Source organism: Cottoperca gobio, chromosome 7 (assembly GCF_900634415.1).
Source record: "Cottoperca gobio chromosome 7, fCotGob3.1, whole genome shotgun sequence".
NCBI lineage: Eukaryota > Metazoa > Chordata > Actinopteri > Perciformes > Bovichtidae > Cottoperca > Cottoperca gobio.
This window is the reverse complement of record NC_041361.1, coordinates 3,282,670-3,310,177: the sequence shown is the minus strand read 5'-3', so window position 1 is coordinate 3,310,177 and position 27,508 is coordinate 3,282,670. Positions and strand designations below refer to the sequence as shown.

Below are 27,508 nucleotides of genomic sequence, written 5' to 3'. Positions count from 1 at the left end.
ACATGTTGTCCGTGCATGCACCGTATTGCTGTGTGTGAGCAAATGTGTGTGTTTGTGCATAATGTGTGGCAGCATCTGACAGTAAGACGTTTGCATCACAGCAAGAAAACAGCAAATTGCCAACATAAATAAGGTGCCACGCTCTGATTAGGTCTGTCTTCACACATCATTATAGTCTAATGAGAGAGTTTCCCCTTCTCTCTCCGTGTCACTATAATGGCGTGTCTGCTTGGCAATTTTGCCACCACAGACGTTTTTACATTTTGCTAACACATCTCTAGCTGTGCTTGACACCTGTCAGCCATGATGGATGAATGTAAGTAAGGTGTCGCCAGAGCAACTGGCAGGCCAGGGGCAGCGGTGGCCTCCAGAGGCAGGACAGGTTACCCGGTGGTGGCCCTGCCTTTATAACTGAAAGCTTTATTTAGGCCAACTGTTTATCACTTGGCCTGTCTGGCCGGCTTGCCCTGTGTGATCTGCGATCCCGCTCCACTCAAGTCCGCTTTAACACCCCAAGAGGGGGCGTGTTCAAGACATGCAATAATACCTTCTCATTGGGCCAAGCCAGAGTTTCATCGCCTTGGCCGCTCGCTTGAGTGACAACACCAAATGAATTTGCTGCATCAGTGTCTGACTTTGGAGGACACATGTCGCTGTAACTCTCTCTTCCTGCTGTCTGCAGTGACAGCGCATGAATACATTATAAACACGTTGCTTGTGAATGCTCCTATAAACTATAATTGTTCAGTTGTGTCTCATTTGCAGCCCAAACAGTAAACCAATAATATATTCATGTGTGTGTGTGTGTGTGTGTGTGTGTGTGTGTGTGTGTGTGTGTGTGTGTGTGTGTGCGTTCATACTTGGAACACCTATGTATTTGTTTCTCTGTTTTTCTGTAGGTGTGCAAAAGCTCTTCAAATTGACACACTGGGAAACCGCACTTTTAATGAGTGGATATGTGTGTATGTGTGTATAATTATGGTTTAATTGCTTGCCCTGTGATGTGCTGTCATCTGTCACAGCCCAAAGACAGCAAATAATGGTTCTGCTGCCGTCACTTTGTCACCCAGACGCTCAGCATGCAGAGAGCAGCAGAAACACCAGTAACTGATATGCGTCTTGAATTACTGATAAGCGCTCAAGTATGATGAGCTTTGTGTATGTGGGCGTGCTTGTGCTCTCAAAAGTATCGTGGCCAGCCTTTTTATATCTTGGTCTATTGTGATTGTCTCTGTATGTGTGTATAAGGGGAGTGTGCGTGAGTGTAATACTATGTGTCTGTGCTTCTTTGAATATTTCTATGTTTATGAGTGGGTGTAGTTTTGTGCTTGAGAATTCATTGTCTAATTCTGTGTGTGTGTGTGTGTGTGTGTGTGTGTGTGTGTGTGTGTGTGTGTGTGTGTGTGTGTGTGAGTGGGTGGGAGTGTGATGGGAGGGTGAAGCTGCACAAGCTTACGTGTGTGTGTGCAAATGTGTTTGATGCCTACTGTATATCAGTACTGACAGGTGCAACAGTTGTGTTATGCTTTAAGCTGCTTGTTTGTCTGGCACGCTGCTTTGTGTGGTTGAGAAATGGAATAAACAGAGGGAGAGGAAAGCAGCCTGTGGGCTAATTTATTCACTCCCCAGTCGCCCTAGTCACAGAGGCCAGGCACTGGCCCACCTGTCAATCCTGAGGAGCATGCCATAGACTCATTCAATTGCACACAGCCACCACAGCCCACTCTCAGTGGGCCAAGCGCTTTAGGCTAGAGGAGTATTAACCATGATATATCAATAAACTCTCCGTAATCAGAATTAACAAGACAGCAAGTTTATTTAGCACACAAGCAGCATATAAAAAAGTCTGCCATTTTCTGTGTGCAGTGAAAATGAATGCAGTGTTACGATTGTTGGGCAGCTCACCTTGTTGACAACTGACTGCAGCGGCCCGGGTTCAGAGCTGACTCGCAGACCTTTGCTGCATGTCATCCCCTCTCTCTCAACCTTTCCTCAAAAATAAATAAAATAAAGAGTTACGGTAGTATCTGTGTTTAAACCAAAAGTCAAATATTGAATAGACAGAATGGTAGCATTTCTGTTTTCTAAGCATCTTTCACAAATGTATTGCTCGACTGTTGTGAAATGCATAAACAGTTTAATGCGATGTGCTGTATTGCATCACAACTGCCTAATCCGGTAAAAAAAAAAGAGCACAAAGTACAGTTTATGACATAAATACTTACAAAACTGCACGGTAGAAATGTGTGAGCTGCAGTTTTAGTTCACTGTAGTAATGTGATGTTCAATACACTGTGGGAGTGGGAGGCAGCGTCTGTCGGTTGCCAGCGTGGAGTAATGGATGGCAGAGCTATGGGAGTGGGAGGAGGCATACATCCTTTTTCAGACAGCTGTAATGGATGAGTCTACAGCAAAAAAAAATAAGAACGTGAGGAAGTCTGGATGCTCTCACTATCTCAAACTCACACGCAGAGTTTGGTAGTATAGAAATGGGTTCACAATAGATGTGACTGGAACAATGGAACACCTGCTGATGTGACTTTTGTTGTTTGTGAATTGCTCATAGGATGTTTGTAGGTGTATTGGACACACACACACACACACACTGTGTGATGTGTTTGTTTTTTAGCGAAGTAATGTGTCTCTCACCATGTGCCCAGCCTGTGTAGCTGTGCAGCTGATATCTGGTATAATTAATCAGACAGTTTGATGTTGGCAAATGAGTGTTTATACAGACTTCCTCTGCAGGCCCTGCTCTTTTTAACTAGGTTTTAGTTAAACAAGACGAGTACATAACACATCTCGATGCACCTATTTATCACATGGTCCTCCAGGCATAGCCCAACGTCCCCTATGCCCTGACACCTTCCCTCCCTTTTCCCTTCCCCCGATTTCTGCACATTTCCCTGCCACGTCTACAGTGTCTGAGGAAATCCTTAACTTATTGAGCCTCAGAATAATTACGCTGTGTTATGTCTGTACATGCACTCATGCTCACTAACAGTGCATGTATCACTCTAGCTGTGATATGTCCTGATTTCTCTCAACAAAGAGTTATACCAAAGTGGATTGGAGTGAAACTCAACCCTCCCGACCTGCTTGTTTGATTTATTCCTGTAAGAGCTAAGCTCCCTGTCTTAAGTGCAATTCACCCTCCCATCACTTTTCACAAATATTGTATTGCACAAAATCACAGGCTATTTCCTATAACTGGCGATTCTTTGGGTTGGGGGGGGGGGGGGGGGGGGTGCTGTAGATTCTTGTTGCCGCTGTAAACAAGCAAAAGCAGGCAAGCAATCCCTTTGGTTCACCTGGGAGCTGGGGCCGTGGGTCTCCCAGAGAAGGATTGCGGAGGAGGATAAGTGTTGCCTTGCTACAGTTCCTCGCCGCACGGCGCTTCGTCGCGTTTGCCTCTGCTGCTGGCTGGTGAAAAATGTCTCCTGGCCCCTCTGCCAGATACCAGGAGGCGTTATCAGCCCTTTCTAGCTCTCTCCGCGGTAACGAGCCCCCAGGCCCAGTATTATCTGTTTACGATAAGGATATTAATAACACTGTGCTTTAGGTATGTGCCGGGGTGCCCTGCGGGGTGATGGGGGGGTTGTACTAGGTAGCACCTGAATCATTCTGTCAGGGGCTCTCTCCAAGCAGGAAGGAAGGAGTCATGTGGGGATGCTGCTGGGACAGTGCTGAGGTGTTCACAGGTTAACCCCATCCACTTTGTGCTTCCAGGTCACAGTCTTTGTTTCCAAGAACAATAGCTTGACCATCTGCCTGCAGGTCAATGTGGGAGTTACTGTAAAGAAGGAAGAGGTCAAGGGTTCAAAGGTCACAGCTGTGACGGTCAGCAGAGGGGTCAGCCTGCTGTACTTTACTGTAATGTAATGTCCTCTCTTGTGTCACTTCCTTCCAGTGTCTGTATGGCTGCTACGTCCACTCCTCCATCATCCCCACCTTCCACCGCAGGTGCTACTGGCTGCTCCAGGTAAGAACTCTTCTTCTCCTCCTCTACTGTTCACCACACTTTGAGTTTCACTCTCAAACTCTCCCAGGCTTTCAACAAGAACTTGAATGAGTTGCATGATATCAGTTTCCATTTAACGGAAGCATTTTCCTTTGACAGCCGGCAGGCAGACATCAACCTCTCCCCCCCCCCCCCCCCCCGCCACCTTCCTCTTCTCTCTTCTCTTTTCTCTCCTCAACCTCCATTTCCCTTATCTTTCCCAGTCATTCACTTTTCTGATGGCATTGCCCCGTACACGCCGTCCAGCACGAGGGCGGTATCTCAGTCTGCTAAAAGCTTTGCCATCTCCCCTGTCTAACAGCTGCAGTGATGGGCAGTAAAAGCGTGATGGAAGACGTTCCCTGTACAGTAGAGTGTGCTTACAGTGGGTCGTCTAGTCCGCAGGCTGAGAGTGGTTGTAAATAGTATTCCTTTGATCACCTCCCCAATACAGCTCATCATTCTCGTTAAGCATGGCAGCCATTATTGTTGGGAAAGTGCCTCATACGTACAACCATTCACACTCACAATTTTAAAGGAGCATAAAGCACACCTGCAGAGACTAAGGGTGTGTGGAGCTGCTGCTATTTCTGTCTATTCGTAGTTCTATGTCTTACATTCAGCATCTTTGGGATAAATACATTTTGACTACTATGCCGCCAGTTCAATTTCTCTAAGTTGTATTTTTTTGAAGACAAAAACTGTCGAGTTACAAGATCCCTGCTGTACTGAATAGACCCAGAAGGCAAATTAATTTGTTGTCTAACCAACGCCCCCCCCACCCCCCCCCCCCCCTTACAATGTCTGTTAGCAAAAAGAGGAGAGCAGACCGTTTGGGAACAGACAAAAGGGAAAAACTGGCCTCAACAATGCTTAAATACTAATCAAAATAATTAGAGTGTTCCCACAGCAAACAAAAGCTTTCAAACAACAACAGTTTATTTCTCTCTTGCTCTGTCTGCTGGCTCCGTGTGTGTCACAGGCAGTAATAACAACACCAGCAGACAAAAAGCTTGTCTCTTCCTTTCTCTTCTGACTTCAGTCAGCAAAGCTTCTCAGGTTATTTTCACTTAAACATATTTTCCAAAGGATTAGAGGTACAGTTTTTTATTTATTTTTTTAAAGTCTAATGAAATGAAAGCAAGCGAAGCAATTAAATAGTGGTATATGGATTATATCATTCAGAGTCTGCAAATAACACAAGACACAGAGGAATATGTTTAGACTTGGGGAATGATCAGAAGGAGTTCTCTGGCATAACAACTGTCAGGGAAATTTTGTGTAGATTTTTCTGGAGTCATTTTGTGAGTTGTGTGTTTGGAGCTCCCTTAAATGATGGGTTCACATAAGTCTATCTTAATACAATGCTGACATGCCCATATGTGCATTGCAATACTGGCTGCTGTAATGATTCCTCCTGTCAATACTGGCCAAGAAAAGGTCCTTTTCAATTATTTCCATATAAGTGATGGTGTACAAATCAACAGTCTTTGTTATATGTACAAATACTTTCAGCCCAGAAGGAGGAATGTGAATTTTGTCTCTAATCACTTACATTGAATATGTGTCTTCACGTCCAGTACGGACAGGAAGCAGCGATCCTCACCTCTTAAAAGTTTTTGGTATGTTTTTTACCTTTTTGTTTTTTAAGTCAACCTTTCCTTTTAGTTGAATTCAGTCCTAAAGAAGCACCACTGGGGGGTGGAAACATGCGTAGACACAGAAAGGGAATAATGCAGAGAGCTGGGGTCAGCCGGGGTCAGTCGCTTTTTAAAACTGCAGCCCTCTCAACCTGCAACCATCCTCACGAAAACACTCATGAAACTTTGAGGAGTTCACTGACTCAACTTTTCTTTCCTGTTACTGCAGAGCATCAACTTAGACTAACTGGGTTATTGAATCCCTGGCCCTCACCTCTCCGTCTCTCACATTGCTCACTAGATCTCCTTACGTGCCTCACAGGGCCCAGGTGTGCAGCGAACACATCCACTCATTCAAGAAAAAGCCAAAAAGAAAACATCCTTCTGGCGCGGAACAAAAAACATTTATTTACAACCAAGTGTTTTCGTTGACAATGAGCGTTCCTGGAACCCCAGATTTACATCTCTCTTCAAACAGTTTATTGCGGACCATCTGTCCTGACAGGAAAGCACAATGACACCAGAGGTAACAGATTAGACTACTTTAGTCCATATCTCTGCAGATGCAGATACACAGCACCTGTCTCTTCAAGCCACTTTCAGTCAGACAGTCAGCCGTGGTTACAACCGTCTCCCTCTCTTTTTTTTCACCGTTCTCCAGTCTCTGAACCCTCTGTCCCTCACTCCCTGTGTACCATTTTCTGTGTCCATATGAGATTTGCAGGCAGTAGTCTGTCAACAGCAGAGCAGCAAGGAGACTGGAGCTCCCAGAGCGGCAACAGGGAAAGGTCACCAGTGAGTGAAAAATGTAAATATTCAGCCATCCAGCGGCCACAGTCACGGAGAGACAGGGATGAAAATAACTCCTATTACACAGCGTCGACAGGGAGGGAACGCAGAGGACAGAGAGGGTAGAGACAGACTGTGAATGAGAGAGCAAGTGAGATGGACACAACTTTTTAAAAGTTAGGCAAAAAAAAAAGAGGAAGAGCTGGAGAGAATGATAGATTCAAACATTAGAAGCAAAGAAAATACAGCATAATAGAAAGGAGAAAGAGGACAGTGTGTATTTTTGGATATGTGTGTGCGGAAAAAAAAAAAGCCAGACAGCGAGAAAGACAGACAGAGTGAGGTTGGTGAAAGGTGTTTTAGGGAGGGGGGTTTAGCCTGTGGGTGTGTGCCTCTTTATCCACTCTTTATCCACTCTTTATTGAGTCAAAGCCTGGGTAATGAGACAGGGGACGGGATTGAAGACCTGCGAGGGGGGTCCTCTCTCACTCCATTCATTTCCTTTTGTTCTTTTCACCTCTCACTCTCAATCTGCTCATCCCCACCATGCTACCTCCACCTCTCTATGGCATTAGACCACTTTAAAATGTCTGGCCCATCCTCGCAAATGGCTGGGACTGAAGAAAAGTACCACCACAGTCATCTAGGGTTGCAAACAATGAATCCAAATTGCTGCTGAGACAGAGAGCTGCCCAGAGCGGGCTGTGTGGTTTGTCACTCAGAAAAAAGTTCTCACTTCATTGGATTTGGGTAGAAAAAATGGGGCTCTGTGTCATACCATGGTATATTTTCAATGCCGCTAACAAAAACCACACAAGTCCCTGAATCATCATAAACAATAGGGCTGCACAATATAAGGGAAAATATGCTTTATGCGATAACGCCGTTGAAAACTCAGTTGTGCTGCTTTCACTATACTGCTCAAATACAATAAATTGCTTGTTGAGAAAAAAAAAAGTTTTAAGTGAAATTATTTCCAACATTCTTTTATTGAACATTGAACTAAACACAAAAGCCACCATTAACAAAAAGATTGATTGTAACAATTTAACGTGAGTGCAAACATCGCAGTCTTTTGCAATGTGTTTATTGTGCAAGTTGACAGAGCAATGACGATAAAAAAAACATATATTGTGCAGCCCTCATAAACATCGCAGTATGTATCTGCTCTTTAAACGCTGTCGGTTGGAGTGTACATAACCACGATGCTTAAAGACATACCTCTATGAGTTTGGTACTACGCCGTCTTTCCCTTCACAAGCTGTCATGACACACACACACTCACAGACAGACACACTCTCATTGACACGGAGGATCTCTCCTATCCTGGTGGCAAAGATTGATTCTATTGCTCCGCGTCCCCTTCTCTTGTTTAGTGCTAATCGAATGTAATTCCCTGCCTGCGCCTCTCCATCAAATCAGACAGTGGAGTTTGCGCTGGCCGACGGGGGCACAGAGGTGGGGATAATTATGATATTAATACGGAGGGGGTCTGAGGGGAAACTTAATTTGTCCTGCTGCCTGCCACGAACACAGAGAGGGGTCAATAGCCTTTCCCGCTTTTTCCTACTTTAAAGAGGAGGAGAGAGGCATGAGATAATGAAATGACTAGTAAGGCAGCAGGGAATGCTGACGACCTTGTTTCTTCACAGCTATCACTTTCTCCCTCTTACCTTCCTCAGCTTAGGCCACTGTTCTGTAGTCTCTGTCTCACATGAATACATTATTAATATCACCATTCACTGCAGTTACATTTTTCTTATTACATTAGTCCTTCAGAATATAATGACTTTGGAAGCACTTGAATTAGTGTTATGTGGGAAAATGAGTTGTCACTGTTGTCCCTGTGATCATTCCAGCACTATTAGACAGTATTTCAGCTATTTTAATTCATGGAATAATTCAAAGGTTACTTAATTGGACAGGCAGAGTGATAACTCTTGAGAACCTTGAGCAGTGTAGGCTCTGCGGTGCTGTCCATGGTGCTGAATACTCTCTTCTAACCTTTCTAACTGTTCAACACACCAGTCTTTCTTCTTCTTCTTCTTCTTTTCTTTGGCTGATTTATCAAAAAACATCCACCCCCTTTGAAGTCCCATGTTATTCACCTCTCATAACAACCTGGCCAATGCTGTCAGTAGATCATGTGCAGGGCCAAACACATGTCCTCCACGTCACCAGTCAGGCCAGAGGCCCCTCTCACTTTCTAACTAATTGAATTGGAAAAGTTGAGTAGCTCTTTGCTGCAGTGATCCGTCATAGGTCGGTGTGCAAACAGGATACAGTAGCTACAGACCCAGAGCCACATGCCTGCAGGCTAAAGGCAGACAGATGGATTCTTTATATCTACCAGAGTCCTCTATTCATTTGGATCAGTTTAGTTGCCTCTGTGTTGAGCACTGGGAGACAGGTGCTGGATTCAGAGTGGCTCAGGTGATGTGTGATGACGGAGCAGAGCTGTCAGGTCCAGATTCACATCAGATACGTCCAGACTATGCAAGGCTACATAATGAATATTTCACTAAGATAAATCATGGATGAGCTCTGGGCACCGTTCTGTTGATTTCACTGAGAGGGTAGAGAGGCAGCAAAACCTGGCGAGGATTTGACTGGCTGTCTACAACCTCAGGGCAAATGGAGGCAGTAGAAATATAATTGCCTTTAGCTATGCAGGCTGTTGTTTGTCTCAAGTGGAAATGCACCTCTACAGACTATCAGATCAGATTTATAGCATATGAATTTGACTCCTATCACCTGACATTATTGTTCAACTCAAAACCTTGACACTGGACAGGCAGGATAACGGGTGGCAGTATATGCAATCTGAATGTGTATCTATATATCTGTCAGCGTGTGAACATGCTTGCCTTTTTGTATGTGTATGTGTGTGAGGCTTCTGTTTCTGCGCTATGGTGGGAGACCAAGATGCTCTCAGCAGCATGCTGCTGCTGGCAGGCCCCTACTCTCTCTGCCATGAGGAGAACAGCTGCTTCACGAGCATGTCGGGGTGTGAGCCATGTCCCCGTGGCTCCCCTCATCTCCTTCGCTTCTCCTCCTCCTTGTGTACTGTCACACACAACCCGTGCATCTGACATTAACCCTATCCATCCCATGTACTTATAAACAAATGAATATGTCGCCCCTCTCTGCTATCACTTTTCTTGTCCTCTGAGCACCCTCTGTTTCCACACAGGGAGAAAATATAAAGTTAGTTCAAAGTAGGTTTCTGTTCCAAACAGTGACACTGGGGCATCTGACCTCTAAACAAATTGAAGGTTACTCTGGTGCCTAATTAATAGCCTTGCTGGAGCGCTCTCTCCCCATTTGAAGAAAGAGAGAGAAGTTGAGCTAAACCCCAGAGGCACACAGAAACTCCTCTCCTCCTGGCAGACTGATCTGTTTCTCAGTGCCTGCGACCTTTTCTCTAGGCCCGTCGCCTAGCCCACCAGCACGGCCAATTATCACAAATCCCCCGCTGCATTTGTCTTGCCATTTTCACTCTGCGGCCAAAGAGGCGTGCATGGCCATAGACTAGTGCAGCCTCCTAACCAGCCTTAACCCAGACGGAGAAACAGAGGCCCACAACAGGTATGTGGTGCTTAAATTATTCAGTTATCCTGAAAGGTTAAGGCTCTGCCAGTAAGGCGAATTGACATTCATCTTGCTCCAGAGTCGTGCTCCCCACTTCCAGCAGCCATCGACGTGTTTACTTTTTGTGACTCCCAAGATTGTTATTGACACCAGTATTTTACATGTTATTCTACTATTCATGATGTTGTTCCACTGGCTAGCTCATAAGAGCCAAGAGAACTGGCTTACTAACCAGAGCAGGAATCAAATGTCTTAGTCCCTTGCTGATACTGCAAGCATTGGGATTAAAATAGCTCTAACACTGTAAGCTTGTCGAAGAGTATTGCGACAACCCTCAATCATGATTCGATATTACCCTCTGTGTTGTACTCGATGAGTTTTCTCTCCAGAAGTCTTTTGCTGCCTCTCTCATAATAGAAAATAAGAGAGTCCCTGTTCATAGTGTCACAAGCCAGGCTTATTTGTGTTCACGTCCTGCCTGTGTGTGTTAGAAAAGCAGAGGAGATCAATGGCTCCACACAAAGTCTGTTCTGTACTCTGCCAATCTCTGTGTCCCCACTCGTGTCAAGCCACAGATCTGCTCGTGTCACTATGCAGGCTCAGGCCTGATGGCAGAAGTGTGCAATCATCTCCCAGCTTCCCAGAGAACACTGGTCACAGCTAATGACCAGAACTGTCCGATTTGTCCTGCCCTGATTACTCCTCTGAGCCCCAATTAGCCGTGGATGAGGGCTGACATCCCGACACAATCACTTGGATGTGTCATAGCGGGAAAGATGAGACAGGGAAGGAAAGGATAGAGGTAAAAGGGAAGGCAGGGAATGTGTGTGCTAAAGACTGAGGCAAAGGGGAGTCGGTATGATAGCCGTAATATAGAGTCATTTACTCTGCATTCAGTTAGATATCGATCTCAATTCCCCTTTAACCAGCTACCACTCATCAACATACAAACCAACAGCTCTGATTGCAATTTCTATAATTGGCAATTTTCATTGTGAAAATCTGTCTGTCTGAGGGTGTTAGCTGCATCTGGTCGGAGACAAGCTGATTTCTCTGTGGGTTAGGGATGAAGAGACTAAGGACTGTTTGTGGATGAGTATAAAGTATTGGGCCAATGTGGTTGAATCAATGTATTAATTGAAGCAAATAGGGAAGTTCTGGGAGCCGCAAAGGTATTTTATTATGGATCAAAACAATGGCATTCATTTCCCTAATTGTCAATAACAATCTCTGTTATGGACATTGTTTTCATATGTGTGTCTTTTGTCTTTTATATCGCCTCGTTTTTCTTTTCCTCCCTTCTGCTTTTTGTTCTGTTCAGACCCCCAACGCCCATCCCACCGCTCTATCTTTCTTTCTCTTCCTCTGCCACTGTGTCTCCCCAGGATTGCTGAGCTTTCTCCCCTCTGCAAGTTTTGAGAGAAAATCTCTCTCTCTTTTTTTGGGCTTGCTCTCATTCTCTCTCAGTAGGGGGCAGTGGAAAAGTAACTACAAGGGCACATAAAGCCTTCAGAGTCAAACCAGACTTCTTTTAGTCTTTTCTGATCTGGATAGATGTCGTATTGAGCACACATGCGCACACAACCGTGAGTGGGATGGCTCAGCTCCTATCTCTGTCTGCTCCCCCATCTCAAAAGTCGCCCACGCAAACCAGAGAAGACACAGAAATTGAGAGGAGGAGGAGGAGGAGGAGGAGGAGGAGGAGGAGGAGTAGGAGTAGGAGAGAGAAGGCAAAATGTAGAAGGGTAGGAGAGGAGTAATGGCAAAAGGGAAGGAAACAAGAGGTGGGAGGGGTGGAGGTGCGTTGAGAGTGGGGGATTAGAGTTAGAAGATTAGAGGTAGAAGATGATATCATTTGGTAGAGATGAGCGGGAGCAAACGAGCAGTGCAAATCACCCGACGTTAACGAGCTACCTCATAAATTACTGCAGCCGAGTGTATGCTTGTAGCTGGAGCTGGATAGGGCTGCGTAGTGCAAGGGAGGCATAACGCTTGTCTTAATATTATTTACTGCCCCCTCCCAATTTATATGGGTTGTCTCCCATAGCCCAATATTGGCCTCTGGTGGCAGCATCACAGGATGCTTCCTTATAGATAGTGGGAGGTTTTACTCCGGCTGAGTGTCCCCTGTGTGGCCCATCCTAACCCTTATACAGTGTGCAAAGGATACACTCTTCTTGTAACCCAACAGGGGAGAGCTGAAAAACATAAACAAATTGACTTCCCCAGTGACCCCTCAGATAACTTAAATTTGACAGCACTTCCTCATGTCCCTTTAGTGTTTACAATGTTTACCTCCTAATACAGAAAAAAAAGCAGGAGTAGGGAGTCATTTAATTATATTAAAATGTTGATTTTCTATGAAATGTAATTTCAAACAAAATTATTCTTGGGTGTGTTCAAATTCCTTAAACCACTTAAACAAATCCAGCCGGGATTACAGCAATTCAGTAGAAATGAACGTGTGTATGAACCTGCATGTTTAGACTGTTCTCCAGGGGGGGGCAGCCCAAGTGTTAGGGGGGGGGGAGAGTCAGAGTGAGGGATATGCCCAAGAGTTGCCTGCTCCCTCTTTTTGTGCTCTTAGCGGGTGAGTGGAAAGCAAGATAGAGGGGGGAAATATACATTTCTATTTTCGCCAGGATCCCAGCAGCAGCAGAATGACTTTCATTGGCTGGGGTCTAAATATTACATGACTTCCTGATGGCAGTGTGCTGTCTGAGGCGCTGTCTGGCCTGGTATTAACCTGTCCGGATAAATCAGCCGTTTACCAAACTCTGTTCCTCTATCCAAAGTACCGTTTCTCTTACCGCCTTACCTCATTTTTACCTTGGTTTCCCTTTTTTCTTTGACCCTCCATCTTCACTTGTTTGTCATGCAGCATTTCAGCCTCTGAACCGCTTGCTATGGTGCAGCCCACTTTGTGTGTGTACAGTGTGTATATTCGCAGTTACTCTGTGGTCCTCTGCCAAGGCCCCTAACGTCATATGCAGCCTGGCAGGTGACAAATAGTTTTTTAATTGCTTGCACCAGGAAAATCATTAGTCTCTTCCCTTTCCTTGGTGGGACCAGGCAGGACGTGTGCGAAATAATAATAGCCTCAGTCCCATTTTACGCTTCCCGCCTGCTATTTTTAGAGCAGGTATTTTAAGGGCCCTCTCTGTGTATGCCTGCGTGCGTCTGAAATGTATATGTATGTACGTGTGTGTTCTTATGTGTGTTCGTGCAAGTTTGTGTGAGTCCACAGTAAGGGTGGGCTAAATGGTCCAGGGTTGCTTTCCTTGTTTGTGACGGAGGAGAGAGTGTGTTTGTCAACCCTGTTCCTGCCTCAGGGAATCCTGCCAGCAATGAGAGTTTTTCTCATTGCTATTGCTATTCCCCAGCCCCTGGGAGCGTGCTGTTTGTCTGTGTGTGTGTGTGTGTGTGTGTGTGTGTGTGTGTGTGTGTGTGTGTGTGTGTGTTGTTGTGTGTGTGTGTGTCAGGCTCTGGCCTAGGCCATTGTGCTGTAGTGCATTACTGTAGCAATCCACCGACACAGCGGCCAGCCAGATGAAGCCGTCCAGTTTATGGAGCAACCTGCAAACTCCAGCTGCTTTTGGTTGGGATTGTGCTTAGTGGTGAGATATAGTATTGATTTTCTCTCCTCGGTGCCCTTGCCATCCCTGCGTAGATATGCACCAGTGCTCAGCATCCATTCACGGAGAGAGAGGGGAGAGAGCAGAGGATGATGTTTATGTGGCGATACTGACCCCATTCGTTCACACGGAAAAGGCGTGGAACGTGAGGCGGCTAGACGGCAGAGGGGAATTGAGTTTACGAGGCTCAGATTGCAAGATGAACCCGGAATTTGATTTCTGTGTTATACAAGCATTTGTTATTACATATCTGGGCGTGTGTGTGTGTGTGTGTGTGTGTCTGCATTCTTGTATGGGCCTATTATGTGTGGGTTTTGTGTGGATCTATGTGCAAGGGTGGATATGTGTGTTAGCCACCCATTTGGATCTGTGTGCTGTTGATGTTTGCCTGCATTATTTTGCAGTTTTCCTTTTTTTTTTTCGCCCTTGGTTTGAGTCCCAGTGGGGAGCCATGTTCAGCACTGTTCCAAAGCCGTTCAGCTCCCACTCTCCCTCCACTCCCTGCTCACCCTCCCGACCTCCTAAAATCAAATACACGGTCAGTCGTAATTTTAAACATTTTTGTGGAACCCCCTCAGCCGCACTGCAGCAGTTAATGTAAGCGCCTCATTACACAAAGTATTTCATACTTAAATGATATATCTTAAAAAGCTTAATAAGTATTGTATGAAAAATATTAGTGGTTGACCTTTTCTGTGAATTTTAAGTCTGGCGCTCGTAAAATGTTTAAGCAATGAAAACTGAATTGAGCCTTCTAGACTGTCAGTGTTAATGATAGCTTTAGGTGTGCAGTACATCAAACATCATACTACAAGCAACCGCACTTGTCTGGCACACACACACACACACACACACACACACACACACACACACACACACACACACACACACACACACACACACGCACAGCTTCTCCAAACCATTAAACTTCGTCGTAAGTCTTCAACAGAAAAATATAAATCAGTATCATCAATATTCTTCTCATTTAGACTCTTCAGTCTCTTTTTCACATTTCCTGCCCAACGTCCCCTCGACTAACGGAGGATTTATTTTTTCGTGTCTGACAAAATGTATGATTTGTAATGACGAGACTGAACAATGAATAAAAAAATAACACTATACATCCTAATGTATAAGGGTTCCAACTTCTAACATGTCTTCAACCACTGATGATTACAAAGTTATTTCCCATATTATTATTATTTATAGAGAAAACAAATACTAAAATGTATTGCTCAGCCTCTTAATACTGAACAAATTCTTATTTTGAAACTTCTACCAACAATTAGTCAAAGTAAAAGTGACTAGCCTGTAAAGAGATTATAAAAGTCTCTCTCGTATCGCAGTTCATCATTCAGTGTTGTGCGGTGGCCCACAGCAGAAGTGTCACAATTGCCGGGTTGCTCGCCAAACAGCTGAAAGCCACTTCTCTGTATATGTACTGTATGTGTGTGTATAATCAGGCTGTGTTATCCACGCCAAGCAGCCCTACACTGGTAGTGCTGAGACTAGGGAGACCCTGTCTCTTTCCAGATTCATCTCTCCAGCTTTGTTTGACTAAGTAGTGCCATGGTGTTGGTGTTGGAGAGGGCTGGAGTGGCAGTGGCAGCAGCGGCGGCAGCAGTGCAGCGTATGCGTGGGTTGCCTGAGCCAGTGGGGCTTGGCACAGAGAGACAGCATATGTTCGTGGCCAGCTTCCTTCCTCCTCTCCCATCTTCCTCTCTCTCTCTCTCTCTCGTCTCCTCTGTGAGTCTCTCTCTCGCTAGCTCACTCCCGATAACCCTCATCTCCCCCCTCCCCCTGCACGTTCACCTGTGGGAGACGGCATAGTACAGAGATCAAAGGGCAGTGGGGACCCCGGTGTTCCCCAAGGACAGCCTACCATGTCTCACTAATGCCTCATCTTCATAGACACATGCACTCCTCTTTGTCATTTTGTCACTTGGCATACGATCAGAGAATATTCCGTGCAGCAGGTAATAAGTTGTGGCTGTGAAGGGGCTCTCTGCTTCGTTTTTGATGTCTTTCCAAGGGTTGGTCACCAGCACTTTGGCCTCCCTGTGCCCTACATAAACACTGGCTGTTATCCAAGCATGTCAGAACCAACCTTTTCTGAATCTTACTGACTAACTGGTAGATCTGGACCACCGACCTGCTGCCAAAAGGGTTAACTGTGTCCCAGATAGCCCCAACCAGCTGTTTGAGCCTTTCACACCTTCTCTCCCGCTGCCTGCTCTCCTCCCTGCCTCTTGGACCAGTAAATGAACACTCATTTGCAAGTTAGATAAATCCTTTGAATGTATTATTGATGCAAACAAATTAGCCTGTAGGCCCCAGACAATACCTAATGGAGCCTTGGCTTATGGGTGAGGTTGTTTCCAGCGAGGGCACTGTCGATGTTCCAGGATTGATGCCTGCTCTTCGGCCCCGTAATTATTTCTCCTACAAATTATTCAGCTTTTCTGATGCAGTTGGGGGTTTAAAGCAGTGCTACTTTTTGCTGCCTGTATGATTCCAGGCCCCAACACAGCCACAGTCATTAGTTTATTAAAGAAAGAAAAAAAGACACAGGCAATTAGATAACTGGGATAAAGCCACCAAAATTAGGGGATGTGTTATTATTCAAGTTTATGCATGCTGCTCATAATTCACTGGGGTTTATGTTAGTGTTGCTTTTTGAAGGATGTTCTCTTATCTTGTTGTACACAGACGCATGCACACATTTTTAACAGCCTTGTATAAGCCTGTTCACGTATTTACAGAGACTCAAACTGACTCCCTTTCTCAAATAGGCATAGAAACGTCGGCAGATGTGTGTGGCTCACACTCGCAAAAGGTGTGGACACATATGTATGGACACACACACACACACACACAAACACGCACAGATACACACAGAGGACACGTGTGATTTATGCTGGTTGGCAAAAGCATGGTAGAGGCAGAGGTTGTAAAACCATGAGAAGAAAAAGTGAGATGAGATGAGAGAAAGAGAAGACTACTGTACTGTCCTCAGTGATTAGGACCCAGTATTGATCAGAGGAGGGAGGGGAAGACAGGCTGAGAGGGGGAGGGAAAGAACAGGCCTCAGGGCTCGAGCCCCAACTCTCTGGTGGCCTCTACTCTGTTCCTCTCCTGCAAGCTGGCCGGGGCCGTCGGGAGATACATCAAAGGGTCTTATCCCTCCATCCGTCCCCTATGCACACACACAAATACACTTATGCATGCATGCACACACACACAATCCTCTGGCCTTTGAAAAATGGCTGTATTTGATGACATGATTTCTCCTTTTGCTCCACTGTTAGACATCGTAAATTAAAGCTGATATGTTATCACCAGGGTGTCGAAGAGAGCCAGGGCCTCCTATTCTCCCAGGATGGCGTGTTAGTGGCTAGTATACCACTTTCTTGAACATGTTTTTCACCTGAAAACTTCACATATGGTCCCTTCCCCAACTATGGTCAACGTTGTGAATTCTAAATCTTGGCCAGCAAATAGGCTGAATGTACCTGCAGGTTTGTTTGATAGAATCATTAGGTGTGCCCAGCCTTTCAAACACAACACAGAACAAAAGATAGTGTCAGTATTCGAAAGTTGCAAGTCTCAAGCATGGCAACAATCAGGCAAATGGATCAAACACAGTCACACACTCACAAAGAAACGGCATCAATCAGCTGGTCATGATGCTGTGTCCATATTCTCTTCCCAGTATTCAGTGAGTGCAGAGGAAGTACTCATTACTCTGCGCTCTCTCAGGGCCAGACCTGTGTTAATGCATTTTCTCCTCTTACTCTCTTTTTCTTTCCCCCCTCTGCTCCCTCTGCCTGCTTTTTAGCTGACTCTGGGCTTTGGCAATCTTATTTGCCTTTCAATACAGATCAATCTCCATCTTATCCACAGCTCCTGAATCATAAACATTTCATAGGCTCAACCTTGACACTGACGGACAAGAGGTGGTGAAGGTTTGGTGTAAAGTGCGTATGGAGGCTAGTTGACGCTGGACTTCAATCAGTCCGAATAAAGTGTTAGGAACATCACCCTGAGCTCTGCGGTATGCTACGGACCCCCCCCCCCCCTCTCCCACCCATCCTGCACAGCTGTCACACTGTCTCACCAAGAGACCCACACAGTGTTGCATGCGTTTGGTGTGTGTGTGTGTGTGTGTCCTGTATGTGCGCTCACACATGCACATATATATATAAAGTATGGTTTTGTCTGCGTGTATGTGTGTGATGTATTATTCATAAGAAGAAGCATTCATCTCAGTGAGACACCTCAAACAATTTGGAGACGTGGTGTGCTTAACGGCTTAATGTAGTTGCTGCAATTTGGCTCTCCTCTGGCTGATTAACACCGGCACTCCAGTCCTCACTGTGCTTTGCCTCAAGAAGGATTAGGCGTTATGAGAAACATGGCTTCCAAGGGAGTTGATGAATATTTCCCTAAATTTACCTGTCATTTTTTGATTTGAACATCTTTCAGAATACGCACCCCTATTCAATTTCTGTCTCGCTATTTAGTCACTATCAGAGGGAGCTCAAAAGAGGCGAACGCTAACCACTTTCTAGGCAAAGCAAGAATGACCTTGGATTGCTGTGTATAACAACTGCCCCACTGTCTCTATGTGTTTAAATGGAGGAAACACACTTCCCTTTTTCTCATTTCCCTTTGTCTCGACTTCTCTCTCTTTGTCCCAACCTAAATCTTTGCAAAACAGCAGGTCAAACTTTTACTGTGTGTGTATGTGAGTACTGCCAACAGTAGAGCAGTCAGCAAAGTGCCACCTCAGCACCTGTGCTTAAATGATTAATACCATATTGATGGTCTCAATTAATTTCCTATTACACCACCAGAAGGCTGCGGTCGCTCTGTCTCTGTCATGGCCCTGCGCTTGTTTTGGGAAGCCTCTTTGTGGCAGCTGCTGCATGGAGATAGTATGCTTCTCACTACCTCACACACACACACACACAATTTTACAAACGGATGTACCAAACATGCACACACACAATGACACACACTAGTATCTTATAGAAACACACATGCACGCTATTACACGCTGCTTTGCTCCACACATTTCCCACGCTTGCACACAGATAAACAAATAAAATGTAACTGTGTTTTTGTTGAATCTTTTTAAAGGGGACCTGCTGGGTTTTACTTACAATGTTCTGCAATGATGATGAAAAAAACTGTGTGTAGCCCCAGAGATTCAGCCTCTTTGTACAGGGCTCTGCAGCAATTTTACAAACCACTACTCTCACCTGATTGCAGAACCCCCTGTGTTTTGCATTTGAACCTGGTGTGATGCGCAGCACTGCGTTTTAGGCTGCTTTCTAAAGCCTATGCTTTGGTTCTTGCGTAACCCCCCCCCCCCCCTGCTACATATTTGTAACAGTGTGTAAGACATTGATTTATTTCCTTGATGATCGCTCTCTGAGCTGATTTGATAACACATTCCCATGACCCTAGCTGTCTGTGGACCTGCTCCGTGGATCAACTCGCAGCCAACACTGCCCTTGTAGAAAGGCTGGGGAAATGTTTGTCAATCAGATTGGCAGACTTCTGACGCCGTCTTTTCTCTTTCTCTCTTCACATCCCATTCACGAAATCCTGTCTCTGTCCACACTGTACGTCACACCATAAACCCCTTTATCGCTCTCTAATATGCGCTGTTAATCTCAACCTCATTCATCTCACACAAAACCACACACACTGTCTTTTATTTTTAATTTTTCATGTGGACCCAATAGGCTACACACCATTGGTTGCTAGGAGACCATTTCAGCATTTTTCTTTCCCAAGGAGAGATATTTGATTACCCATTTGTGTGTGTGTGTGTGTGTGTGTGTGTGTGTGTGTGTGTGTGTGTGTGTGTGTGTGTGTGTGTGTGTGTGTGTGTTGTGTGTGTGTGTCTCCAGAGAGAGGTCTTGCCAAGCTGAGCTCTGGGGCTGCTCCAGTATCCAGCCCAGTAATAATAATGAGCCCCTCACCATGCTTGACAGAGCACACAGGCTCAGCAGTCCTGTGGCCATTGCTGTTGTCATTGTGTATGAGTCTCTTGATGCATGTGCAGTGTGAGTACATATCTACATATATGTGCGTTCATGTTCTACTAGTTCGCGCTTGACCGCTTCTGTTTTCTGTTACGACCTCAACAGTTGCTGTTGTTGTTGATGCTGACAACCAGTGTTATCTATTGTTGTTCAGTGGGCCATTGCAGAAGCAGATAGTGGCCAGGTTGGACTGTCTTGCTGCTGGACACACATCAGTCCTCCCTGTGACTCCCTGTTTAGAAATGCACCAGCACATCTCCCCTGGCTGCTCCTGTGAAGTCCTGATTCGCTAACAGACACGGGCAGAGGCACATAAATAGCACGCTTTGTCGACTGACACGGGGAGAAAGACGACACACACAAACAAATCAGACTCAGCGCTGATATGAAAGGGAGCGAGAGCAGAAGTGAGGGAGTAGAAAGAGATGGCATTAGCTTTGTTTTCCTCGTCCAAATGAATTGCACTATGCCCTAGGAGGAAGAGATGGAAATGAGAGAGTTGAAAAGACTCAGAGAAGGCTGTGGATGAGGGGTGGAAACAAAAGAAAATAACCATGAAGTGAGCAAACGGTTAAATCCTCCCAGTGTCTGAGAGAACTCAGTCACTTCCTTTCCTTCCTTTTACTCCAGTGTGACTTGTGTCACCTGGATACCAACAGAATATTAGGTTCAGTGCCATGGGCTCAGCCAAGGCCATTATGGCAGCCGGATAGGATCCTGATGGCCCTTTCTCAGCTTGCCCCTGGGCAGCGTGGCCTCTCACTTGGGACCACCACAACTAATGGAGAGGCTAGTGTGCTCTAAAAAGGCCTTAGGAAGAATAAGTAGGCTGTAAACTGTGAGTTGAGTTGTGGTGGCTAAAGGGGCTTCAATGCCTCACTGCCCGGCTTACCGCCTGACTTACTGCCTGCCCGCTTGGTATCCAGAATGCTTCTCCATATTCAGTCTCTGAATACTGGCCTTTTGCATTTTTATTGTAATGCATGCAGATGCTTGGCACATCAACAAACACACTCCACCTTTTACTGTGGTGCACTGCACAAATAAAATATTTCAAAGCAGGGAGGAGCCCCGCACAGAAATAGAGGCGCACTCTCTTGCATACTCACTCGCAGACATGTAGAAATGCGAAATGCACTCACATATCTCCACAATTACACACAAGTGCACAAACACGTGCACATACGCGCACACACACATACAGACTTGCATTCCCCCACCCAGAGTGAAGCAGTTCTGCCCCTCTAAGCTGAGTTATTTAAAGCCCCGCTCTCAACTCCATCGGAGTGATTATGTGCTACTGAATTAAACATCACAGGCCTCAGCCCCTGGCTTCCTCCGAAACACGCTCAAACATGCTGGCCTCTTCCTGTTCCTCAAAAGTTCCAAGTTCTGCCTTTCATGTCTCGCAGCCAGTACACTAGGCAGTGGAGGTAAAGAGGTGGAGTATGAATCTTCCCTAAATCAGGATCTCCTGCTGGGCTGTGCTCTGCCAATCCCTCTCACAGACCTTGGACAGAGGCAATCGAGGCAGTTCCCATTAAGAAACCCTCTGTAAACTGCCTCTTACCCCTGGATTGGTACGCACCCCGGGCATCGTTTTAGCTTGGCACTCAGGCGGTGTTGTGGTTGGTAGAGAGCCGGGTGCAGTAGAGGATGAACAGTAGCAGTTAAGTTGAGCGTTGACTCCAGACACCCCAATTAGGGTGTCTGTATTCTAAACTGGGAACATTTAAACAGCAGGTTTTTCATACAGGACCCAGAGAGAGAGAGGGGGGAAGGCAGGTTCAGATAGGGGATTGCTCTGCTACCTAGACAGGAGCTTGAGGCTGTTTGCTGCCTTCTTGGGAGGGTTTGACGTGTGGTTTTGTTTACCTCGGTGTGTGTGTGTGTGTGTTTGTATGTACTGCACGTGTGTGTCTGTGCGACTGTGTGTCGGCACGAGGCAAGGCACCATCCGCCCACCCCCACATTCCAAAACACACTCGTGGCAGTGAGCAATAAAGCTTCCAAACAAAAAGAAGAGGTCTTGTGCCTTGTGGAAGTGAACTTACACCACCACAGAGGCAGTTGACCTTGAAATGAGCGGTGGTGTTTGGGGACAGACGGGGGAGGTCGGTGTTTAAGAGTGCAACCTCAGTGCTAGAGGCCAGGAGGCTGCCTAATGACTGGCACCCCATGCTATCCATCACTATGCCACTGCCAGGGCAACTGCCCCCGCATAGCCGAGAGAGCAGAGCTTCAATAACCCCTCGTACCCGTTCAGTGGACCACAAGCACACAACGTGAAACACGCACATATAGCACGCAGGTGTATATGTGACATATGCAGGAGATGCACACCAGAAATTGTACTACGAATAGCAAAGCCCAGACGACATGAATATGCAGTTAAAGTAGCAGATTCACTCAGACTCACACTCACAGCTCATTGCACTCATTCTGCATGCATACTGATGTGCGTACGCCAACCGACATACGGAAATCTGCCTCTAGACACTCATTCACACGCTATTTATAATTTGATGTAGGCAGACCAAATACATAAGGGCACAGATAGATCACAAACACGCCAACCCTCTGTATTTACGCCTTGATGCTGAATGTTTGTGACAAAACAATTGACTGTTCCTGCTTTCATGATATTTTGTATTAAAATGGATATCCCTGTAGCCTGCTAGTTCAATTCTCCCACAAAGGACTGTCTCATTCCTTTTCCCCTTTGCTTATTTCCCCCCTTCCTTCCTCAGAGTAAAAGTGGAAAAGGGTTTTTCCCCATACCTGAGCCCCTTTCTGCTCTCCTCTTTCCTTCAGTGTTCACCCATTCCTGGGTGTGGGTTATTTTATCAGAGAAGAACAAGGTTTCCTCCTGCACTCCCAGGCTCATCCACATTGCATGAAGCATCCCCTCTCAATTAAGATTCTTTCATGTTAATGGTGTTCTTATCGCCCCTGTGCACGGGTTGTGAAAGCGAGGACTGCTATAGTAGAGTACAACCATGGAGCCGAGCTGACAATATAAGAGCTGTTACTCCCATTCTTCTTTCTGTCTCTGTCTCTGTATTTCCATGTATCTCTCTCTTGAACTCGGTCTCTTTCCCTTGCTCCATGTCTCTTAATGAGCTATGGTGGGATGTTGGAGTAGTGGCTACATGGAGGAGTTCCAAGAGAGTGGCAGAGTTGTGGCGCGGTCACAGAGCCTTAACAAGACAGCGAACACCACTCAGAACTTGACCGCTCAGTTTCCACCAATAGCTGTGTTTTGTACTCAAGTCTCAGTTAGTTATATCTCAGCTGCAGCTCAGCATACACATTTACTCCCTCACATTCAGCACAAAGTAGAAGGTCATTGTATCTGTCTGCACCGACTTCTAACTGCTTGTGTCTTCGGTTCCATTAGCGGGTCTCTCTCTTTCTTTCCCTCCTTGTCTTTTGGAGTTGAACATAGTGTATGACTTTAGGACGAGGTAGGCAGTCACTGAGAGATCGCAGGAGCACTGGCTGCCTCTAAGTGCGTGGGTGCCAGAGAAACCTGTTGCCTGGCTACAACAGCACCTTTATCCTCCGGTTGCGATGGCGATGTCCTGCATATCACATCCGCGTGTTCAAAATTGTATTGGCACACCAACTTTTTCAAACGTGGCTTGTGAACTGTGTATTAGACTGTGAATGTGTGTGTGTGTGTTTGTGTGTGTGTGTGTGTGTGTGTGTGTGTATGTGTGTGTGTGTGCATGACTGTGTGTTCTTTGTTTTTGTGCATGCATGCCTTTGTATGCTGATGTATTTGTGAGTGTTTGTGAAAGAGAATAGTGAAAGGAGGGGTAGGAAGGCGCTCCACCACCCACTCAGCAGGCCTTCCGCCCCCATGGCTGACTCCCCAAGACTCTGCTAGTAATTAGCTCAACATCTATCCATCTGTTGTAGGGAGGCGCAGTAAACATTAACACAACACAGCAACATCAAAATGCTGGCTGGAGACATGCTACATTTTACATATGCATGATATGCTCATGCTTTAAGAGGCCTTAACATGGGAATGGTTGGCAGACATGACTACAGATATGACCAACATGCTGACAAAGTGTTTATTTATAGGCTTTAGCTCACATACACAAATGGTATCATACAAACACGTATACATGGAGATACAAACAACTTCACATCCTCACACTCATGCACACCACAGGCTCTTGCAACTGTATCTCAGTCTTACCTTCCTCTGCGGAAGTGAGTCTGGAAAGTTGCCCTGAGACCCACATGGGGAAACCAGGGAAAACACAACCAAAAGACTACATTACACAATTAATCAATAAGTTAATGAGATCTCATTTTCTCTAGGAAAATAGAAACCAGGCAAAAAGTTCCCCCTCAGCCGTTTTTTTCCCCCCTTCTCCTGGAGAACCAAATCCTGATATTACACTGTGGAAAAAGAAAGCAGCCAGCAGGAAAGTAAATTAAATTACCATCCTGATAGATTTATGTGATGCTTTACATTTTCATTGTGTTGTTTTCCTCTCAGACTGGAAGTGGGCCTGAGTTGGAAAAGGACTGTTACATTAGTTGTAAAGTAAGAAGAGAGAAAGAAGCAAAACATGATTGAGGAAAGAGAGCGAAATTCCAGTCCAACAAATAGCAGATTCCTCATAGTAAAGCCCAGCGACACATATTACTTGTGTTTGGGTGAGCTCTAAGGCTGCCACATGGTCCCTTCCTTAGGGTGTAATGTAGTGTGTTCGTGTGTGTGTGTGTGTGCACATTTTTGTGGCTATGTGTGAAAAGGTAGAAAACCGCTGGAGTGTGGTTGTTGTGTAACCACGTGTGTGATTGTGTAAAGCTAACCCTTGTGTAACTTGTGAGTATATATGTGTCTGTTACGGTATGCTAATGAGTTTGTCCTTGCTCAGTCTGTTTGTGTGTGTGTGTGTGTGTCTGTGCTTGTGTGTCTGCACAAGTTATGTGTGAACTGTGTGTGTCTATGTCTATTTACTCCCGCCTGCACTCCCATACATCTACATATGTTTATGTATGATCATAATTGAATGAAGCTGTCTACATTTGGCGCTCTCATTCCAAGTAAAGATTGAGGGCATCTCTTAGCTATTGACACAGCTGGTGATGCCATCTGGGAGCATCACATGCTGCCCTGTGCCTGTGCCATCTCCATCCAAACAGGGCAGCAGTCGTCGCCTAATGCCCATACCAATGACAGGGGACAAGGAAAGCAGTGAGATAATATGGTGTAATGTCCAGCTCCAGCTCCTGGTTGGAGGGTTGGAGGGAGGTCATCTGTCGTCCTGAATCTGCTTTACATACTATTTCTTGCTGTTCCACTACTGGAGCTGTGGCTGCACAAACACATAGAGATGGTAGTTGTTGGTACGTTCGGGTTGATTTTCAAAAGATTTTTTCTTTTGGATCTGTTTGCCGCCAACCACACCCCTGTCTGATAAAAGTGGAGAATGTGAGAGTGGGAGGGGGGGGGGTGTAGTCGTAGATTAATGGTACACACTGAGAGGGAGCACAGACCTACAGTAGCAGCACCCTGATTTATTTGCCACTTAGTACTGATGAAGCTTCAAACTGCAGTCACACACACATGTTGTCACGGCATTTTTCTCTATCAAGCTCTTTGTTGGTTTGACGATTCTTGCGTCCTATTAGTCTGAGAGTGCATGCAAGTACGCGTGCATCCTTTTACTTATGTTTTTCATACATCTGATGATCATTTTTTCCTTCCATATATTGTATACCAGCTTATATTTGTCTGCTTACCGGTCAGTTATAATCAGTGCAGCTTTTATTTGTATTCTATGTGTCAGTGTAGGGATATTGTACTGTATTTGTGTGTTACGTTTGTGTGGGCTTAGTGGTACCGGGATGTTTATAATAAATTGGAAGCGATAAGGACTGAAATGGGAACATTCCTTGTGTGAGTCTTTGCCATGCTCGGTAATCAAAGCTTTTCATGATAACAGAGGCGAATTGATGTTATTCACACCAGCACAACATTCCTTTAAACGCTACCTATTATTCATAAGCTGTCAATTTAGGGAATTTGCCGAGGTAACCGAGTAACAATTTGCAGACGGCAAATTGTTGAGTTTTGACTTAGTAAATACAGGCAGAGTTAATTGAGGGCATCAACTCACCATGTGGGAGGACTTGACAAAATGCCATAAGTGTGTTACACGAGCACACATTGTAATTATCACACACATGCACATACAAATACACACGAAATGGCACACACCAGTATACACATCCAAGGGCACACACATTTGGCGATACAGATAGTCACATAATGAGTGAGATTATTGCAGATTTCTGATCCCAGATTTGTTCTGCTCCCTGCTTGTGTTTCGAGTTGTGCATTTACTCTTCTGTTCTTGGGCTTGAGGGTTACCATCCAGTGTTAATAGTTCAGCGACATTTTTACTTCTCATCGACTAACTGGCATGTTCCAAATAAAAGCCCTCACAGCTGTGCCACAGTATCTCTTAGCCAGACTATTTATAAAGTCATTTCGTCTAACCTCCCCCTCCCTCTCTCTCTCTCTCTCTCTCTCTCTCTCTCTCTCTCTCTGCGTTCCCCACAGAACCCTGATATAGTGCTCGTCCACTATTTGAATGTTCCAGCCATTGAGGATTGTGGTAAACCATGTGGTCCGATCCTGTGCTCCATCAATACAGACAAGAAGGAGTGGGCCAAATGGACGAAGGAGGAGCTGATCGGCCAGCTCAAGCCCATGTGTGAGTATTTGAAAAATCCCATTCATCAATACGTTTACCTCCCAAACTTTTATTCATAACCTTTGATATAAACAGTTGCCGCCTCCTCAAAAAAAATGCCGTAATGGTCTTTATATGTTTACATGCATGGGAAGACTAAACATAGTGGTTGTTGTTTCTGTCTGAGGATGTTATGTCAAGTTCAATTTGCTGATAGCTGGTACACTAAGTGCCCTCAGCACCTCTGTCAGAGCATCTTCTGCCAGTGTTCCCTGCACTGTTGTACGAGTGTGTGCTCTTCCTGGAGCCGTCTGCTAGTTAAGGGTCAAAGTTCAGACATTCCCCTAGACCTCTGGCACTGTGCTGGGCAGGCTGAGAGTGTGCTTCCTCTCTGGTCCAGGAAGGAAGTCAAGGCAGAGGAGGGCAGCAAGCTGGTTATTGATTCATGTTAGTATGTTAGTGCGTGGGAGCAAGAATGTCTGACTCACCAGAAATCCCCCCTCCACCCCTTCACTGTCTCTCTACCCATTCAATTGTTATCAGCTTGCCTAATGCTCTGTGAGGTGCACTATGTGTTTTTATGAGTCTCTAGATCTGCCCAAAGATTGAGGCAATGTTTTGGAAAAAGTCAGGGTTTGTCTGATGATGATAATAGCCAAATGGGGACCTTGTGAGGCATTGAAAATCGTTCAGACAGCTGTTAAGATACCTTTAACAACCACACTGTGATTCGGGCGTGTCTGGCAGGGTCCAGCAGGGCTGTGACTGATATTCCGATGGCCAATTATTGGAGATGTGGCCAGGTAAAGAGGAACGTGTCAGCAGCTTTACAAGCAAACACATGCTGGCTGCATACTGACGAGGCAGTCCAGACCATCATCGCTGATGTCTTGGCTATATTGTGATCCTCCTCACTGCTCTGCTTGCTTTCAGTTTTAAGACATATTTTAACATAAAGCCTTACCTCAGGACAGCCACTGAACAACAACGGCCTACTGTATTCATTAGATCTGTGGCTTAATGTAAAAACCAAGCACCATTTGCGTTAATGCGTAAAGTCATTAACTTT

The 27,508-nt window shown here is 45.5% G+C and overlaps 1 protein-coding gene across 5 annotated transcripts in view; it reads left to right on the top strand.

Moving 5' to 3' along the window:
* camta1a (calmodulin binding transcription activator 1a) overlaps positions 1 to 27,508 on the top strand; it is a 269,614-nt gene that overhangs the window by 210,679 nt on the left and 31,427 nt on the right. For all 5 annotated transcript variants that reach the window (XM_029436629.1, XM_029436628.1, XM_029436627.1 and 2 more), the window contains exons 6-7: positions 3,911 to 3,982; positions 26,307 to 26,460. In XM_029436629.1, coding sequence (XP_029292489.1) covers positions 3,911 to 3,982; positions 26,307 to 26,460 — 226 coding nt within the window. The remainder of the gene's footprint in view (positions 1 to 3,910; positions 3,983 to 26,306; positions 26,461 to 27,508) is intronic.